The sequence below is a fragment of the Aotus nancymaae genome, unplaced genomic scaffold (genome assembly GCF_030222135.1).
Source record: "Aotus nancymaae isolate 86718 unplaced genomic scaffold, 86718_ANA_hifiasm-v0.15.2.pri h1tg000002l, whole genome shotgun sequence".
Classification (NCBI taxonomy): domain Eukaryota; kingdom Metazoa; phylum Chordata; class Mammalia; order Primates; family Aotidae; genus Aotus; species Aotus nancymaae.
Window position 1 is genome coordinate 23009692 of NW_026988413.1, and position 19715 is coordinate 23029406.

Consider the following 19715-nt stretch of genomic DNA (forward strand, 5'->3'; position numbering starts at 1 on the left):
GACCAGGACTCTCCTTGTTTTCACATCCTGCTAGAGGGACAGCCCCTTGGCTGGTCTTCTGATCACATCTGCCCTGAATGGAATGACCCTGGCTTGGAGCTGGCCTCTGGTCTCCTTCATTGGTTACTGTGAAATTTCTGGGCCCTGGTCCTAGGGAGACACCAGAAATGTCTCCCTCTATGCACCAGAGCAAGAATCCTGGTCCATTCATAAAGCCTCGGGGGTGGGATCCATTAGTTCCATCAAGAAATGGTAAAGGGGCCAGGCATGGTGGCTCATGCCTGTAGTCCTAGCACTTTCGGAGGCTGAAGTGAGCTGATTGCTTGAGTCCAGGAGTTCGAGACCAGCCTGGCCAACATGGTGAAACTCCATCTCTACTAAAAATACAAAAATTATCCGGGCATGGTGGGGCATGCCTGTAGTCCCAGCTCCTCGAGAGGCTGGGGCATGAGAATCACTTGAACCTAGGAGGCAGAGGTTGCAGTGAGCTGAGATGGTGTGACTGCACTCCAGCCTGCGCCACAGAGCAAGACCGTCTCAAAAAAAAAAAAAAAAAAGAAGAAGAAGAAGAAATGGTAAAGGGTGAACTGCTAGGTGTGCTAGCCAGTGGGGCACAGTGGATCCTGACAGTCCTAAGCTTCCAGAAGAGCAAAGCTCAGAAGAGAGTGCAGAGAGTCAGGCTGAAGATTTGAGCTGTCTTCCTAAATGAAAAGGTAGTCTCAGAGAATCGAGGGAGAAAAATGGACTCTGGGATGGGAAGGGTAGATCAGAGAGGAGTTGTAAGAAGCCAGTGGAAGTATAAGCTTCATGTCGCAAGGGGCTGTCTCTTTTGCCTGCCATTGCTTGACTCCCATATCCCCTGAGCTGTAACAGGCAATTCTACTTATTTGACTGACTCAATGAATGCATTAGTTCTATGAAATTCATGGATATGACTTGACAGTAAGAAGCATCAGGGTTTGGTTGCCAATTCAACTTGTCTGTATTGGAGTTTTTCTTCCCAAACTATTTGAAACATAAATAAGGACTGTCAGGCTCAGAAAACATTCAGGCAAGAATAAAGTCCTGGAGAGAAGCTCGGGCTTCTTGGAATGGAGTTACTCTGAAAAGGGCAGTAACTGCCAGAAGAGGGTCCCATCAGATTGGTAGTAATGTAACAGAAGTAATAGCAGTACCGAAGGATGGGCAAGACACAGCCCCTGTATTAAGTCCATTTTCATACTACTATGAAGAAATACCTGAGACTGGGTAACTTATAAAGAAAAAGAGGTTTAATGGACTCACAGTTCCACGTGGCTGGGGAGGCCTCACAGTCATGGCAAAAGCTGAAGGAGAAGCAAAGTCATGTCTTACGTGGCAGTAGGCAAGGAGAACTATGCAGGAGAACTGCCCTTTATAAAACCATCAGATCCCATGAGACTTATTCACTATTATGAGAACAGTCACCCCTATGATTCACTGACCTCCTACCAGGTCCCTCAAGATGAGATTTAGGGGGGGACGCAGCCAAAGCATATTAGCCCCTTTCCTCAAGTAGGTCAGAAACAAGGAAGAAAGGTAATGGAAAGTCTCTGCTTTTCACAAGGATTCCAGTGCTGTGTCACTGGCTGTTTCAGGAGTATGGGCTGTAGCAGCTCAGGCCTGGTCTTACCACTAAAATTGAGCTGATCTGGACACTAAAAAATAAACTTGTCTCAGAGCCTGGAAACAGGACTTGTCCTCTTCCAGCAAGGACAGCCTGAGGAACCAATCCTTGTCTAATCATTGGGATGAAATCAGTGGGGAGGGAGAAAACGTTCTAGTTGGGGAGTAAGATTTTAAAATCCTACCGTGAGGTAGGAATAAAAACACTGTCCTAGGTTGAGGGCCCCTGAAAGAAACTGTAGTAACAGAGCAGGCAGAAATAAGTGCTTGTGGCTTTAAGGGGCACAACATAACCCAAAGAGTAGTTTCAGGTATAAATTCGAAGGCATACTGACAGATAATATGATAGCTAAAAGTAACCACAAAACATAGAAGAGGCTGGGTGCGGTGGCTCATACCTGTAATCCTAGCACTTTGGGAGGCTGAGGTGGGCGGATCATGAGGTCAAGAGATTGAGACCATCCTGGTCAACATGGTGAAACCTCGTCTCTATTAAAAATACAAAAAAGTTAGCTGGGTGTGGTGGCACATGCCTGTAGTCCCAGCTACTTGGGAGGCTGAGACAGGAGAATTGCTTGAACCTGGGAGGCAGAGGTTGCAGTGAGCTGAGATTGTGCCACTGCATTCCAGTCTGGCGACAGACCTAGATTCTGTCTTAAAAAAAAAAAAAAAAGTAGAAGAAAGCACTACCAGCACTTCTGAGAACACAATTTGCTTATATATATATATATATATATATATATATATATATATATATATGAGCTGGATTCTAGCTGATGAACTTGTACCTCTTTTTCAAGGAATTAGTATTCTAAGGATGGCTAACTAGGAAGAGATTCTTTCAGTAGTTTCTGGGCCCTTGGGTATGGATGAGAGGAAAGTAGTATTTATGACATGGGTTGATGTGAGGACAAAATGGGAATACATGCTAAGTACCATAGAGTAGATAACAGTCTTAGGAGAAGGAAGTACTCTCTGGGAGCTGCTGCTCTGACAACCAAGTTGGATGACATCACTCCAAAGCCGTCCTTCTTCATGGTCATGTTGATTTCCCATCTCAGGATCCCCCCTACTACCGTGGGCCTTCTCCATGGTGCTGTGACTGGTGATGCGGGTGGCAGTCTACATGTCCCTCTCATTTATACCTCTGTATAAGAATGAGAAAATGGTTTGCTTTGTTTCCAGCAGCCCTTCTGGTAAGGCCTATTTTGTTGGCCATTTTATCTGCAACAGTACACTTAGGGAGAGGTCTTCATGCAAGAACATTATGTAACTGTGTCTGTGTTTGGTGGGCCCTGTCCTTGGCAGACCCTGGCTCTCTCTAGCACCTTCTGGTTGGTCAAGGCTGTAAATAGCACTACAGTCTCACAAAATACCCCTAAGTAGGACCAAAATGTGGAAATCCTCACTGCGTCCCAAATGCAGGTAGGTTTTGAGGTAGCCGCTGACCATCCATTGAGTGTGTCATTGGCTGTTCTTTACCTGTGGAAGAATAAAGACTGATGTGCCAATCTTCAAAGAAACTTGGATGTCCTAAATGTCTTGGAAGAGTCCCAGAGCCCCTTTTCTGTGCAGAGTTGCTGTTTTCGATCCCGTCATTGTCAGCAAAGCAGGGATTTCACTTTCCTAAATGTTGCCCCTGAAGCAGCTCATCTGCCATTTTTTGGTTGGTTCTCAGGGTTCTTGACATTCTGTTTAATCCAAACCTATGTCTCTTTCCACACCGAAAAAAACTAGTCTGAGTGATCTCATTCCCACCATGGCTCTTCTGGCATCACTGTCACCAGTCAGGGTTGTCTGTCTGGAGTGGACAGGAAAAAAAAGGTACAGAATCGATACTGGGGGTCACGGCCATGAGGAAGCAGCTTAGGCAACCCTAATCTTCTCTTGTCCCCCTCCTCCCACCCCTGCTTCAAGGGTAGACTAGTTCTCATGATATTGTTTAGGGCAGTGTGTTTTCCCACAGTTGTCTCCTACAGAGATTCAGCTTCTTCCCAGTCAGGTCCTTGAAGTCAGAACCACCGGAATCCTCTGTAACATCCAGCTGCCCACTGGATCCCCTTCAAGGCAGCCCCACTAACTGACCTGATTCTGACCCAGCCCTGAGTTCAAACTGTTGGGATTTTGGCTCAAGTCTAGTTCCCACACGCTTAGATAATAAGGGTGTCCTCTTCGTCTGTCCAATTGTCCCTGTGTGTGGCAGCATGGAGCACATATTAGGCTTTTGGGGAATATTTGCTGAATAAAGAACATAAGAAAAATAACATAAAACATTTAAGCTTCTCAAAACACTTTTTAATTTTCTGTTTTTCCCATCAAGACCAAAGTTGTACAAACAGGTATAAAATCCCCCACCTTCAGGGTGTGAGGCATCACTGCGTGTGGTCAAAGCCCCTTCTCTTCTCCTTTCCACGAGTCTTCAAGATGTGGCCCAGTCAGTGCACTGCTGCCTTCTGTGACCTACGAACCACGGGCAGCAAGAGGACTGGGGACCTTGGGACATGGTGAGGTCAGCGTGCCAGGAACACAACGAAGGCCAACATTGCAGGGGAGGGGACAATTCAGACAGGCTCAGCTGGAGGCCGCACAGAGGAGAAATGTCACGCTGTCCCATCTTCTCCGCATTCAGCTGAGCTCAGACCAAGTGAGCGCCTAAGAATCATTTACTCACAAACGATGTTTCAAGTGAGATGAAATGTTCTCTAACCATTATTCTCTCAGAAATTAGAGGGGGAAAATCAAGCAGATGGTTGCATCACCTTTCATTCCTCCATATTTGTCTAATTTTATGGCTCTTGGTTTTTATATAGCAGAAATAAAACAAAATGGCAATAAACCAACCTATAACCTGTGTATAAGATACAGCATACAAAACTGTCCCAGGGACTGGGATCAAAGAACTTTAATTCCTAGCCCTAAAGAGGTCCTGTTTTGGTTAGGGAAATTTGTTGTAAACAGCAGCCAGCTGAGAAGCCATTTATTTGATTTTGGCAATAGAGACAGACAACAATGCACATACACTTATTTCATTGAAATGTAAACTGATAAGGTCAGGAGAGGAAAAAATCCCACTGTTTATGTAATAGAACCCGATTAAATGGTTTCGGGAAGGGACTAAAACGTAGGTAGCAGTCTACTTTCCAAGGCTGGAATTATATAAATACTGAGTAATAAAGGAATGTTCGTTAGTAATCCATCCACTTGTATTTCAGAGTCTAAACATTTGATACCACCTTCCTCCCTATCCCACCCCAGTCCTGTTAGACTTGACTGCATTAAAATAGTTCAACCCGAACGCCCTGTACTGTAGCCTTCCTTTAGCATTTATATGAAAAGCCAAAACTAGAGAGAAAAAAATCCTTACACCTCCTCTCCACTAAAGCATCAGTTTAGAGAAAACTAAGCTCAGATTATACCCAATAACATACCAAGGAAAAAAGTGAGTGTGACTGAGGGGACCCCCGCCACCAACCACAGTGCACGCTGTTAAACGGTAGTTATCTTCTTGTCCTTGGTGGCTTGCTTGATGGCAGCCTGCTCGCAGATGATCTCCTTGAGTCGCTGCAGCCTCATGTTCTGGGTGGTCTGTTCCCCCACCCCTGTCTGGCTGCGATGCAGCAGGGTCAGGGCGTGGATATACTCCAACTCCGTGTACTTCACACCCTGGTCCACCACCAGGTTCAGGAGCTCATCAGCTGTGTTGTAAAGCATCTCGTAGTACTGCCTAAGAAAGCAAGAGAGAACACTGCTCACTGGCTCCAGCGTTGGTAACATGGGTCTCCAGGGGACAAATACGCTGTCTATACATTGATCACTTACTTCATAACTATCCATCAGCAGGCAGTGTCCTAGGCCCTACCAATAGAATAAAGAACATGACAGCCACAAGCTCTGTCCTTTGGAGCTCACGGGAGCTTTCTTCAGGAGAAGTCTAAGTGAGGACCCAGAGAGGCCACACACCTTTCAGGGGCTCAGCTCATTCCACATTTTCTGCTAATTTTGTGTTTACCATGTGAGAAAAAAAGCAAAGTAGGGGTGTAGCCTGAAGAAGAAGAGAAGGTATTGCTAACAGGTTTTGTCTCATTCAATCCCTCATTCATTCATTATTCATTGGAGGCTTTGTGAAATGCTGTACATGGTTTTCTGCTCCATAAAGGGGGTACCTACCTCTTGGGGTTATTGAAATAATTGAATTAATTAATACATATAAAGCACTCAGAATGATGGTGCTTCACAAAGTTTTATTATTAGAACTATCATCATGCTAATGTGTGATAGTAACATAATAAAAGTAATAGTAGTATATAAGGATGGGCAAGACACAGCCCCTTTCCTCAAGTAGCTCAGAGACAAGAAGGAGAGGTCATGAAAAGCAGAGACATAAGGATTCCAGTGCTGTTGACCGAGTTCATGCCTATGCACTGTGCCACTTACCCCTCACTCCACCCAGGGGTACACCTCCTTTTCCCAGACCCAAAGACTGAAGCACGGAGAAGTTAGACTGCTTGCCCATGTCACAAAGACAGGAACTGACTATGCCAGGGTAAGACCCCAGGTTTCTGACTCTAAGTTCAAGACTGTTTCTTTGTGGACACTTGACAAGTCAAGAATGTTATACGTGCCATAAGTAAGGTCCAAGTGAATTAACAGCAGAGGAGGAGAAATTGCACCGCACTGAGGGGACTGTGTGGGACTAAGGAAGACTTCGTATGGGGTAAGGTTCTGTCAGGCAGGGCTTCCACGAAGGAAATGCTGGTTGGAGGGAAGAGCATGAGCAAAGGCATGGAAGAATAATCTGCTTAGATTGGGTGCACATAGGAATAGCAGAGAATCCAGGGATAAGGCTGTTGAAGCCACAATGTAGAGCATCTGAACATCAGGCTATGACTTTAGACCTATTTAAGCCCATAAAGTACTTCTTTACCCCAGAGAGCAGAAGTGCTATTCAAAGTTGTGTTTCTGGAAGATTAATGTGGCAGTGGAATGTAGAATGGTCTGGGAGGGCATTGGTTACAATTCAAGCAGAAAGAGGAGACTTGAGAGCCACTTAACGGCACAGCCATTGGCCTGGGTGGTGGAGAAAGCTTCATGCCTGTAATAGAAATATGCATTAGAGTGATTCTTCAATGCAGCGAGGAGATGAAGGCAGGAGTCAGGAAGGGGAGAAGACTACTACTTGCCATTCGTTAAACGAATAATATGCCACTGCTATCTTTCTGGGTCTACTGAACTCTGAGGCTGTGACTTGCATGGCCACTCCAAATTACCCAGGAGGTCAATTTCAACACTGACTCTGACAGCAAAAGGAAGAAGAGTGTTACTCACTTCTCGCTTCCTTTTTTTTTTCCTCTTCATCTGTCAACTGGTCACTTCTCTCTTCCTGACGTGAAAGGTAACTTTGCCAAGATTGAGGGGACAAAACCAAGCAGTGTGCTCAAGGCAACTCTTGGATGTGAAGGAATCTTACATGCTTAGCAGGATCACTGGCTCACAAACCCTGAATTATTAGACTCAGGGCCTTGAATGTGCTTCTTTCTCAGCAAGGACATTTTGAAAAAAAGAACCTCCTATGGGAAAATGAAGCTATCTTTGTGGTAAGAAATACATTCTAGGAACTCCGTAATTTCAGGCATATTTTATTTAATTGCTGTTACAAGGAGAACGTGGTCAGGAAGAGTTACGGTGTCTTTTCACATGGTTAGCTTCTTTTCCTCCTGCTAATCCTCCTTTTCTAATTAACACACTCTTTTAAAAAAATATGGGAAATAATCTTTTGTGAATATTCCCTAAATAGTGGCAGAAATGGAAAGTGCTCTTTGTAGACTGGTCAGTTAATGAGCAAACTGGTTAGCATCCCTGTGTACAGGGGACTACTTTTCTATAATGGTTTAAAATGAGTGTTCATTTAACGTCACAGAACCAGATACACAGCAATCACTGGTCCACGGTGACCCTGAATGTAGACGAAAATACTTGGTAGGAGAGGAGAAAAAAACTCCACTTCTAGGAGCGTGAGAAGCCAGTATCCGCTATAACCAGTAAATCTTTTGAAGTTTCATGTTTAGCATAAAACTCATGTGAACTTTGCATTCTACTCCTCAATGGATCTGTTGTAATTTAAATACACTGTTTCTAAGAAAAACTTGACACTGCAGCAAGATGCATCATGTTCATATTTAACCTACAGCTTTGCATGTCCCCTGCTCTTCCTGATATTGCTCCCTATTTTGAGAAATGAGTCCCTATGTCATCTAATTCTGTTTCCTGTGGATGCACAGGTGAAGGAGACAGTTGTCTATTAATAGAACTTCCTAAGAATATACATTTTTAAAATTGCTCAAGAAGAACTCATGCATGCATTGAGATTTACCAAATGAAATGAGAGCAAATATGGGATTCACGATTCTTTCAAAGCTAGAAGGATCCTGAAAGCTGCGGTTTTTAGATTAGCCATTCTTGAACTTCAGGGTACCTAACTAAGAATTACCTTGGAGTGCTTATAAAAGTGCAGATTCCTGAGGCCCCATCCCCAGACACAATGTTTCTTAAAGGTTCTGAACCAGCCAAGACACATCCTGAGTCTGTCTGGTAGACAAATAGTTACAGAATCACTCCTGTCTCCTCTAGCCACGGACCTAAACGCATCAGGGAAGGCTACAGAAGTAATAAAAGGTTTGTGATGCTTTTCACTGAGATTAAACCAAAATAACTGGATTTCTTTGTATTAGGATGTTGATATTTTTATCATTTATCTTAAGAAGTAACACTGAACCCATCGTGCCAGATGAAATTGGATTTCTTTTGAAAAATCTGATGAATTGTTTCCAGGGATACTGGCTGGTTTTCTACAGAAGCCGTTGTTCCACGCTGGGAGCAAACAACAAAACAAAGATGCCTGCATTTCTACTCCTGGATCTTCCAGTGCGCTGAGTGATAAAGGTCAAGCCACTTAAGTCCTTAATGTTTCAATATCCTCTGTGCAATGAAGACCTTTATAAATCCCAGAATGACAGTCTGAAGTGGACTGAGAGACTAAAAGAGTCCTCAAGAGCCTCAGATGAACAATGCCCCTGAATTGCAAAGCTGAGTTATTCAACAAAATTGACAGGTAACTGATGGTGTATTTTCTATAGTTAGGGAGAAAAAAATCCCCTATAACCATGATGATATATTAGATCATAAGAATCATAAATATTTAAAGACAGAATGAAATTCATTTATCTTTCAGAATGGTACCTAGGAGCAAAGATGACTAAACTGACATAGCAACAGTTACACTTGGAGGTGGGGAAAGGGTGCTACCAGGTGCCCTGAAGAGAAAATAGAAAAATGCCTCCAAACTGTACCATTAGAATGAGCTTCCATGATAAACACTGACAGACTGAAATGAAATCATGTCACCCAATAGGGATAAGTAATTTATCAGCACTTATTGAGGCCCCAGGAAACGGAAAGCTTGGTCTTCACCATCAAGCATTAAAATAGTAGCCATGGCTTCCAGGGCAACGCGTTTTCCATTTGATGACACTTTGCTGGGCTGCCTGGATGGGATCAGTGAACACCCATTTGATTGAGACATTTTCTAGTTCATGGCTTGTAGCCCTTCACAGCCTCTTCATAGCCTACAATAATTCAGCATCCAATTGCTATATGTAGACCAAGTATCTTATTCTGAAGACCAAAGAGTTTCATGTCACCCTGGTGGATGGAACATTCTAGGAGGAGATGTGTGCCTTGCTGTGGTTTCTCCTACCCTATGCCGTGTGCCTTTGAGCAGCAGTTCCCAAAGTATAATGAGCAGAGAGGGTGAGGGAGTGGAGTGACAGAGAAGTGGAGGTGTGACTTCACAGACACTGGTCTCATGTGCAGAGTCTAGAACGTGACAATGTGCTTTGTTCTGGCGCAAACAGATCATTTTCTCTTATCTTCATCGTGTTTGCTTTATCAACAGACTGTTCTCTATGGCTTTTTCCTTTGTTCTTTATTTTAATGGAACTGCATTGTGACTCTTTCTCCCTCATCCGTTCTGTCTGAAAACATTTCTACCAGGAAGGAAATGCAGGGTATTTTGGAAAGGTGGGCAGATCTTTTTAAAGTTTTAAATTAAAATTTTATCTTCCTCTGATTGGAAAGTTAATACACGTACCATATAGAATATATGGGCCATAAAGATTTCTCATAATTCCATCATATAGATAAACCACAGTTTGGCATATTTTCTTGTAGTTCACCCCCAGCACATGCAGTGTTCTAGCCAATTTCTTTCTTAGAGTTGAAATGTTTAGGGTGGAACACTACTGGATACTTCAATTGTTGCCGATTATAAAGGCTTTCTTTCTCATGGATAGATTTCTAAAAACAGAATTAGTTAAAAGATAAGTACATTATTTAGGACACTTGACAATGCTGCCAAATTGCTTTCTAAAGAAGCTCTATCAATTTATTCTCCTGTCAACAACATATGGGCAGTATCTAACTCACATTCTTTTGCTTTGCATGAGGTTGAATAATTTTTCATCTATGTATTTGTTTTTAATGTATGTAGGTATGTGTATATGTATAAACGAATTGTTGATATCGTTTTATCTTTGAGTACTAATGTTTTTCTGACTTCTCTTTAAGAGCTTTTCATAAATTTTCATAGACAAGAGGCCAGGGAGTTTTCCCATCCCTGGTTCTACCTCCCACACTGGCATACTCGCTCAGTGCAAAAGCCAGTACTGCATCCCTGGAAGTGATTAGAAACAGTTTCAGTTCCCTTCTTTGCAAATTCAGGGAAGAAATATTCACTAAAATAAACTATTCCCACTCATGGCAACTCTTGTACCTGCAAGCTTTCCATAAACTTTGCATGTAGGGATGACAAGGCCCTGACTGGGGAACTGTCCAAGGTACCTGAGGAAAGCTGTCCCTTTGCCTTCTTGGTGGAATTTGGAGTCCTAGATCCCGGAATGAAAACTGTGTTTTAAAATATACAGCTATATCTCATGCTGGGTTTTGGAATCTGTTATGATTGTAGAATATTAATAATAATGTCTAGTTTTTAGGTGCATTTCAATCCTTTTAAATAGGTACTATAATTATCTACATTTTACATATGAGAAAAGTGAGCTCTATAGAGTATGAGTGATTTGTCTAGGCCTCAAAAGGAAAGACTTTGAGCCCTGTATTTACTCTAAAACCACCTTAATAAAAAAATATTTGAAACTACAAAAAGCAAAAGAACTGAAAAGAATATTTTTATCATTGACTCATTTTGAGTCATGAGTACAGAAATACGAATTAAATAAAATTCCCATACTCAGCTCTGCCTTTCATTGTAATGCAATGAGCCAGTATTGTGGCAATTCAAATTCGTTTGTACAAAGTTTGCAGTTATATTTGAACAACACTGGATTTGATCTGGGAATTCTGTGCTCCAAACCAAGTAATGGAGTCATGTTGTAAATTTAACACTTAATTTGGGAGTTTACATGAAAGATTTTTGGCTATTTCACTTTGTCACCTCTTTGTTTCTTCCCTTTTTGCCCCTTCAAGCTGGTAATGGATGAGGTAACCTTTCTTCCCAAAAGTTGACTGTCCTTCTGATTCAGTACTTTTTTGGGGAAGGGAGATAATTATCTTCACGGTAAAGACTTTCTCTTATAGTCCTTCCTGAGATAAAGCTCTAGTATTAATGTCAACAAGTGAACTATATGCTGAATCTGACTTCTGAAATACAAATTTGAAAGGGAGAAAAATTTACTTAAATAAAACTTAGTATTGATTGTAACTGCCAACATTATTTTTAGCCAATATCTACAGCATTTTGAGCACTTTAATAAAAATCCAAGAGTAGATGAGTCTCTACATTGTCAAGTGAAGCAGTAAACGCCTGTTTTCTCTGCCCACTCAATGATACCTACGATAACAGGGAAATGGCAAGAGAAAAAAGAATAATCCATAAATCGGATAATCATCTCATAAATAATTGAGAGGTCATGTTATAGCAGAACAACTTAGTGAGGTAAATATTTAAGAGATCAACTAAACTCAGATTCTGTTTAAGTTTTTCATTCCTTGTTGCTAACTAGCCATGTGACCTTAGGCAAACACCCTCAGCTCTCTGGATCTGTTTCTTGTGTGCCAAATAGAAAGGTTACAGCAGATGCTATTTAAGCACAGGCATTTTTGGATTTTACACCTTTACAGCACTCCCTGTTTGGTCCTTTAAAATCAAGGGGCCCCCATCAGAATTAGCTGATGTTAGTTTTCTTCAAGCAATGGTAGACAAGACATAGTAGCAATTGATTTGAAAACACTCCAAACAAGTGTAATCTCAACTCAAATGGCCTTTCCAGACCAATAATAAAATAAATGGTAATCCTGTGTGTCAGAAGAATAAATTAGTTTATAAAAAAGTGTAATCTAATTGCTCTTATTTGTATTCCCCTTCAAAGAGCTTAGAGTTTATTACAAACATGATTGAAAATTCTAATTTGAAATAAGCTGAAGTTATTTCCATTTTAGGAATGAGAAAACTAAGGTAGAGAAAATCTAAATAATTTTCAGACAGTGGCACAATTAGGTGTATATTCTGTATCGGGGTATTTTTTTTTTTAACATTTCTCACAACAGATTGTACAGGTTTTTGTTCTGATCAGGACATGCTAGAAGTAAAGAATGGTCTTTAGAAAAGATATTACCTATATTCCCTCAGCTGGTGGCAACAGAAAATCATTCAAGAGTTAAAGATAGCCTGGGAGTCTGTTGCTTTAAGGCTTCTTTGATCGGTCATCTACCTACCTGTTTTTTATATATAGTGACACATGCACGCACCCACCCTTCATCAATGGTGTAATCCTTAAATGGCTGTTACCAGTTACCTCTTGGCCTTGTTCTGATAACCATCACGCCTCAGCAGTACTGCAGGGATGGGGGCTCTCCTGAGGAGACGCTGAAAGTTAAAGTCAGCTGTTTCACTCCTCTCAGGAACGTATCCTGACATTTTTGATAGACAGCAGCAGTCAGAACCTTACTTTATCTCTCTTGAAAAAAGAAAACCACTTGAGACAAGGAACTCCTCTAGGGCATCCCCACCACCCTCGAGATGATGACATACTCTGAAGCTCGGCTACGGTCATTGAAATGGGGAGGAAATTTCCTTCTGTTCTTTTAGCTAGCAACTTTGCTCCCCACCTTTGGAACACATTCTAGATTTATAAATATCTATGGTTGAAATGTCCTCTTCAACAACTTAAGGATTCATATGTCACTCTCCGCTACATCAGATAATTTTTTAAATTAAGTTTTCTACAACAGGGCTGGAGGAAGTTCTGCATTTTAAATTCAGTACAATTAAAACTGTGTCTCTTTGGTCTGGCACTGCCTTTGGTCAAACCCCATTTGTATGAATAATTATTCAGTCCATTAAGAAGTCTGCTCAACTCCTTCTCCCATTTTGAAGGTTTTAATAAATATTGATCAGGCACATTTCTGTTTGCACTTGCCAAGGCAATTCTGATGGATTCATCTTCTGATGTTATCAAGTAATGAAATATGAAAGAGTGAATAGAATTACCCTCTTGTTCTGTGATTTTTTATTTAGGGCCTTCATTTTACTTTCATAATTGTGTTTGCCTCATACTTCTGTAAATGGTCTTTTGATTATCAAAAGGTGAGTCCAGGTTAAGAAGTGCTATTCTGAGCTGAGTATCACTTCAGAGTCTTTTCAATTTAAGAAAATAGTTCATCAAATATCAATTTAGAGAGTCTTTCCAATTTTTAAAGACAATTTATCTAATATCATAGGTTGATAAAAAAAGACATTGTAGTATGTACTTTGCTGGCCACAAAGCTACATAACATTTAAGCCAATTAGCACAAGACTCTTGTACTGTGTATTATCTACATTTTTCAGATTAGCAATCTGGGAAACAACTGCTGAGAGGCCCTACGGCTTTTTCAATATTTAGTAATAAAATCACATTATTAATTTTTCAATAAATAATGCAAAGGATTTCTTCAAAGCAAAACCTAATGTTATTACTAGTGCTTAGGAAACTCCCATAATATTTTAAATGTTAATATCGTATAGAAAGGTATAGTCCTTGGCTTCAAGAAGCTTCTTTTATTTATTCATTTATTTTTAAAATCCAATCCAGGCCCAGATAAAAAATATCCAAGGCATGAAGTAAATGTTTTAATTTAAAGTAAAGCAAAACTAGGACTTGGCAGTCTGCCTGCCTGCCCTTGTCTCCTGGTACATGAAAGGCAAAAAGAGTTGGAGTGCCCTGGAGAAGGGATAAAACCAATGCTTCTGCTCCAAGCGATGACCAGAGTTAGAGGTGAGATAATGCAGTGAATGGGTAATGGGCTTTCTGTATTTATAATACTGGATCTTGCCCTACCTGTGAGTGTGTGATGAGAATGGTCAGTGGGAACAGGCATGGAATGCATGGCTTTGATGGTAACATATGCTCCCATCAAAGAGAACATGATGAGCATGATGCCAGTGAGGCCAAGGTAATGGTTGATTCTGGCAGGTGCCAATTCATTCTATTATTTGGCCATTGACTCTGCCCCTAGCCAGCTACCTCACAGTGATGTTTAGACAGGGCTGGGGGAGGCTGAATGGAGAGTTTACTGCAACCCACTACAGCTGCTGGGAGGCTTAAGACACAAGGACTGTTATTCAGCCATCACTTGGCTGAGTCACTCAAACCCTGATTCTTGGCCTTCTGCTCCTGGTTAGTGACTCCAGTACAGTTCTTGAAATTGTAGAAGATATCCCTACTTTGCTGGGACACAAGACCACATCTTTTAAGGCTGAAGGTGAACACACACACACACACACACACACACACACACACAAACAAAAGGTTTGGTAGAAGAATAAAAAAACTCAGTGGATTATTTGAGAAGTATGAGCATACGCAAATCAGCAGGTCCCAGTGGCAAACACTTGAGGGTATATTAACTAAACCCTCAGGTAATTTATGAAAGAGAGAAAACCTAAATAAACTAAAGCTACAAAATGGGCCACCTGAGACTCAAGGATACGTGACTCAGAACAGATGTCAATTAGAAAAATAATAGACTAACTAGAAAGGAACTAATGGAAATATGAACAATATCCAGCAGGTTTAATTAAAGACCCAAATACTCTGACAAATGTGATGGATAGCTTTCGATAGCAATGTGCGTTTGGGGATGAAAAGACTACTGTGGGTGATATATATTTGGATGTCAGTGAACCATTTGATAAAGTGCCTCTAGAAAAATATAACTAGGAAAATGAAATTCTGAATGGCTACCCTAGATAGGACACGGGCTGAAAAACAAACAGAGGGTAATGATAACAGCAAGTCAACAAATGCACAAGAGAAGCATCTAGTGAATGCTAAGGATGCTGCCTTTAGAACGGATCTCACTTAATACCTTCATAATGCACAGGAAGATAGAGTGGTGAAAAGGGCCAATGTTAGTAAACGGGGAAGGGCTGTGCGGCAACAAGAAAGACAAATCACATCAAGGACTCCAGGGAATCTGGAATTATGGGAAGCAAGTAATGAAAGGAGATTCATCTTAAAAAAAACCCAAGTGAATTTGTCTGGGAGAAATTCTAACCTCCTATATTCCTCCAGTAGTTGGGAGAAATCTTAGAGCAGCTGGGTGAATGGTCACTGAGTGGGGAGGAGGAGGTGGGTGTGTTGGGGTGGGTGGTAAGGGCTATGGAACTAGAGCATTTCTTACTTCCTATTTAAAAAGTACCAGTTCTTCTGTAATCCCAGCACTTTGGGAGGCCGAAGCAGGTAAAACAGGAGTTCAGGAGTTGAGGCAGGGGTTCGAGACCAGCCTGCCAAACATGGCAAAACGCTATCGCTACCAAAAATACAAATAATTAGCTGAGTGTGGTAGCATACATCTGTAGTCCCAGCTACTTGGGAGGCAGAGGTTGCAGTGAGCCAAGATCGCGCCATTGCACTCCAGCCTGGATGACAGAGCGAGACTCCATCTTAGAAAAAATTATTAAAAAATTAAAATAAAGTAAAATAAAAAGTACCAGCTATAGGGCAAGGAAGGGACAATAATCTATCTTTGTTGTACTTCATAGTTCTTTTTTTGCTTTAAAATGCAAGCCAATTGAAAGAAAATCAGAAAAGAGCATCAGATGGGATTAAAGGGACAGTAGGTTGGAGGAAAATTGAAGATTAAAAGAGATTTAGGTCAATTTTTACTTAAATGTCCACTTATCAATAATTTGGTTTTCCCTGACCACCTTATTTTAAATGATACTTGCCCCATCCTCATCAAGCTTTGTCCTTTAAATGATCTTTAATTTTCTTTTTAGCACTCATCTCCATCTAAAAAATATATTTCCAAAATATATTTTAAATTACATATTTAAATATATGTATATATAAAATCAGAGATATTTTGATCAGCATATATAATGGTTAAGATCATGCACTCGGGAGCCAGTGGCCTGGGATTTAAACCCAGTTCTGCCTCTTCCTATTTGTATGACTTTGGGCAAGTTATTAATCTCACTGTGCCTTATTTTCTTCATCTGAGGAAAGGAAATAGTAACATGGGGCTGTCCCAGGGCTTAAATGATCAAGAACAGTGGCTGGACAGAGTAAGAAGGTAGAAGCATTTATTACATAAACAAATATCTGCTTCTCCCTCCTCCAATGCAGTTTCTATGAGAGCAGGGCTGAATTCTATATTCAACTTGCTCTTACCCCTTGGCCGAAGAAGGTAACTAGTGAGTGCTGAGTAAATGAAAAAGAATGAATAAATGAGACAGCTGATAGTCTATACATTTCATTAACTATGGCATATGATCTAAAAACCAGTCTATGATTCTCTGACGCTGGGAAGAGAGGAACTATGAATGAAATAATTGATCCATATAAAACACAAAGAATTATTCTGATGTAACTCCGGGGGAGATGGTTAGGATAATGGTCGCTAATGGAAAAGTGGGAGAAAAGAGATCCATGTTTTGGCTAGTGATCTGTAATCCTTCTCAGCTTTTTCATTCTCTGGCAGATTTAGACATGAATTCATCTTTCACCTAAGAAGCATGACTCTGGAAATTTCTGAACCTGTCTCAACTTCAATTTCTTCATTTAGACATGGAATACATAATATTACATCACATCAAATGATATGATAGAGCACCTGCTATGTAAAAGTGATAAAAATAATTGCTAACTTTTGTTGCATACTCCTCTGTAGTCTGTACTGGTCACTGTTCATGTATATATTATCTCTATGGGTCTCACAATTGTATGAGTTATCACATCCTCTATACTGAAATACATTGGAAAAAAATCAGTCCTTCCCTCTTGACTCAGAAGAAGAGGGGTTCCTTTTCTTTTTTCTTTTTATAAGATTAACCCTATGCCTTTGATCCTCACCCTTCCCGATGCTTTCAAGACTCTGCTGGATTTTTGTTTTGTTTTTAACTATTGTATCCAGTATCTTCCCTTTTCACTGGTTCTTTCATGTCTGCTTCAAACATCCTCATGCTTCTCATATTTTGGAAAAACAAATCAAGCAACAAACCCCAAGCCCTTTTAAGTGATCCTGTCCACTCCATTTCTCCCCTTGTGTCTTTTCTCCCTTTCATTGTCGAATTTCTTGAACAAATCATTTGTATTCACTGCCTGTCCTTCTACTGCCTCCATTGTGTCTATGAAAAGGGTCATCAATGATGTCCTCATGGATACAGTGGCTTTTGCTAAGTCCTCTTTTCCTTGACAGTTTTCCATCCTAAATTCAACTGTCACAGAGTCACATTTTTCAAGCACTTCTCCCAGCTTCCTCTGAGTGAGTTCCTTCTCTGATTCTGCTATTGGCTCTGTGTCTGCCTGCTGTAGGTGTTCCTGCCAGTCAGGTGGGGGCCCTCCATTCTTCTCTCTCTGCTTCTAAAAGTCTTATCTGTGCATGTAATAATGCTCAGATGTCTCTCTCAAGATCTGCTCTCTCAATAGATCAAAGTTTCATTTTCACTTGTCTCCAGACATTTCTATCAGCTGCCCTTGTCAGGTGGCCTCCCTAACTATGAATTTTGCTTAACAGAACTAGCTTGCAAAACCTCAAATCTCAGTGTCACCTTGAATCTTCACTCTCCTTCATTTCTTTTGTCCAATTGTCACCAGGTCTATCAATGCAACATCTTTCATGTTCATTTCTCCTTTCCAATCTCACTATCACAAGTATAACACACTTCTCATTGGTTTGTTACAGTTGCCTCTTAACTGGCCTCCTCACTCACTCACTTCTCCTAGACTAACCCCCAGTTCTTAGTTGGATCATATCACTGTTCTGTGTTTAATTAAAAAAACCTTGTCCGAGGCGGGTGGATCACGAGGTCAAGAGATCGAGACCATCCTGGTCAACATGGTGAAACCCCGTCTCTACTAAAAATACAAACAATTAGCTGGGCATGGTGGCGTGTGCCTGTAATCCCAGCTACTTAGGAGGCTGAGGCAGAATTGCCTGAACCCAGGAGGCGGAGGTTGCGGTGAGCCGAGATCGCGCCATTGCACTCCAGCCTGGGTAACAAGAGCGAAACTCCGTCTCAAAAAAAAAAAAAAAAAAAAAAAAACAACCTTGTGTGTTCACTAGTGCTAACAGAATCAAGTCCAAACTTCCAACACTGACATCCAGGGCCTTCTAAAGACATGACCTGTATTCCACCTTTTCTCCCGATTCTTCTCTACTTCAACCTTCCATTCAAGCCAAACTGAGCTACTCACTGTCCCCTGAATAATACTCAGTACCTTTTGGCTCTAAGTATCCAGAGCCTACTTCATGTTCAAAACTGCGAAATCCTCTACCCTCTATGAAGCTATCCTGAGCAATTTATTTCTTCTATGTCACTTATTGCTTAGGTCACTCACTTCCCATGTATCATGCAGAATCATATCTTTTTTAAAAACAACTCTTAATATTCTTTTTGAGCTGACGATAGAATAAAAAAGGTTACTAGGGTATTTACTTACTAGCTGTGTGAACTTGGGAAGGTTATTTAACCTTTATAGGCTTCAGTTTCCTCATTTGTAAAATGAGGATATTGATAGTACCTAGCTCATAGGATTGTTAAGAAGACTAAGCAAGTTAATCTTTATAAAGTGCTTAGAACAGTGCCTGGTACATAATATTTTTGTTACATAAAAAGATAAAGGCCCAAAATAAGTATATAATGCAAAGCTTCTCTCCTACCATTTCCTTTCCTAGAGATAATTATTGTTACTAGTTTCCAGGGTATCCTTCCAAATATATTTTATACATATACAAGCACAGTCTTTCTTGAGTGTGTGTTTATGTACAGACACACAAATATATTTAAAGATAAATGGTGTTTATATACTGTTCTGCACCTTACTTTTTCTACTTAACAATGGAGCTTGGAGAAAGTTCCATTTCAGTACATATCAACCTGCCTCATTCTTCTTAATGGTGGCAGAGTACTCAGTTGTGTGGATGTACCATTATACATATTTATTATTCTCACCTAGACTGCAGGCTTCTTGATGTCAAAGACTGTGTCTTATGACTCTCTGTATCATCCTCACTGCTTATATAGTACCTTTCAAAGTCCTTTTTAAATTTGTTTACTTGCTCAACAAATATTTCAGTATCGGTGACATACCAGGTGGTATACTGTAGATACTGTGGATGCAGAGGTTAAGTACCTTGTTCTCTGGTGATGCAGAGTCTGGTGTGAAAGTAGCAGTAGCCAGGCACTGTACGTAATTATAGTAATGTGACAGTGGCTATAATAAAGGTATGGAGGAGATTCTCTAAGATCGCAGGCAGGAAGGGTTGTAGGCTTCTGAGAGCAGCCAGGGAAGGCTTATTAGAGACAGGGAAATTGTCAACAGTGAGGCAAATATGAAGGAAAGCAAGTCCTCCACAAGCAAAGGAAACAGAATGTGTGAACTGGGTGGGAAAGTAGGAACAATATGGTATTTGGGGAAAATGACAAGTGGTTTATTTCTCACTAGAGTGCATGGGGTGTGGGGAAGGGCAGGGAGAAGGAAAGGTGAGCAAGGCAAGCTGGGCCTAGAGCATAA

At 40.9% G+C, this 19715-nt stretch overlaps 1 protein-coding gene across 1 annotated transcript in view; it reads right to left on the reverse strand.

The window, feature by feature from the left end:
* Positions 1-3917: 3917 nt before the first annotated feature.
* The window catches only part of EXOC4 (exocyst complex component 4), an 819820-nt gene continuing 804022 nt past the window's right edge, over positions 3918-19715 (reverse strand). Inside the window, exon 18 of the mRNA XM_012473980.2 lies at positions 3918-5368. Within this exon, the coding sequence (XP_012329403.1) occupies positions 5131-5368 (238 nt within the window). The 3' untranslated portion in view covers positions 3918-5130. The remainder of the gene's footprint in view (positions 5369-19715) is intronic.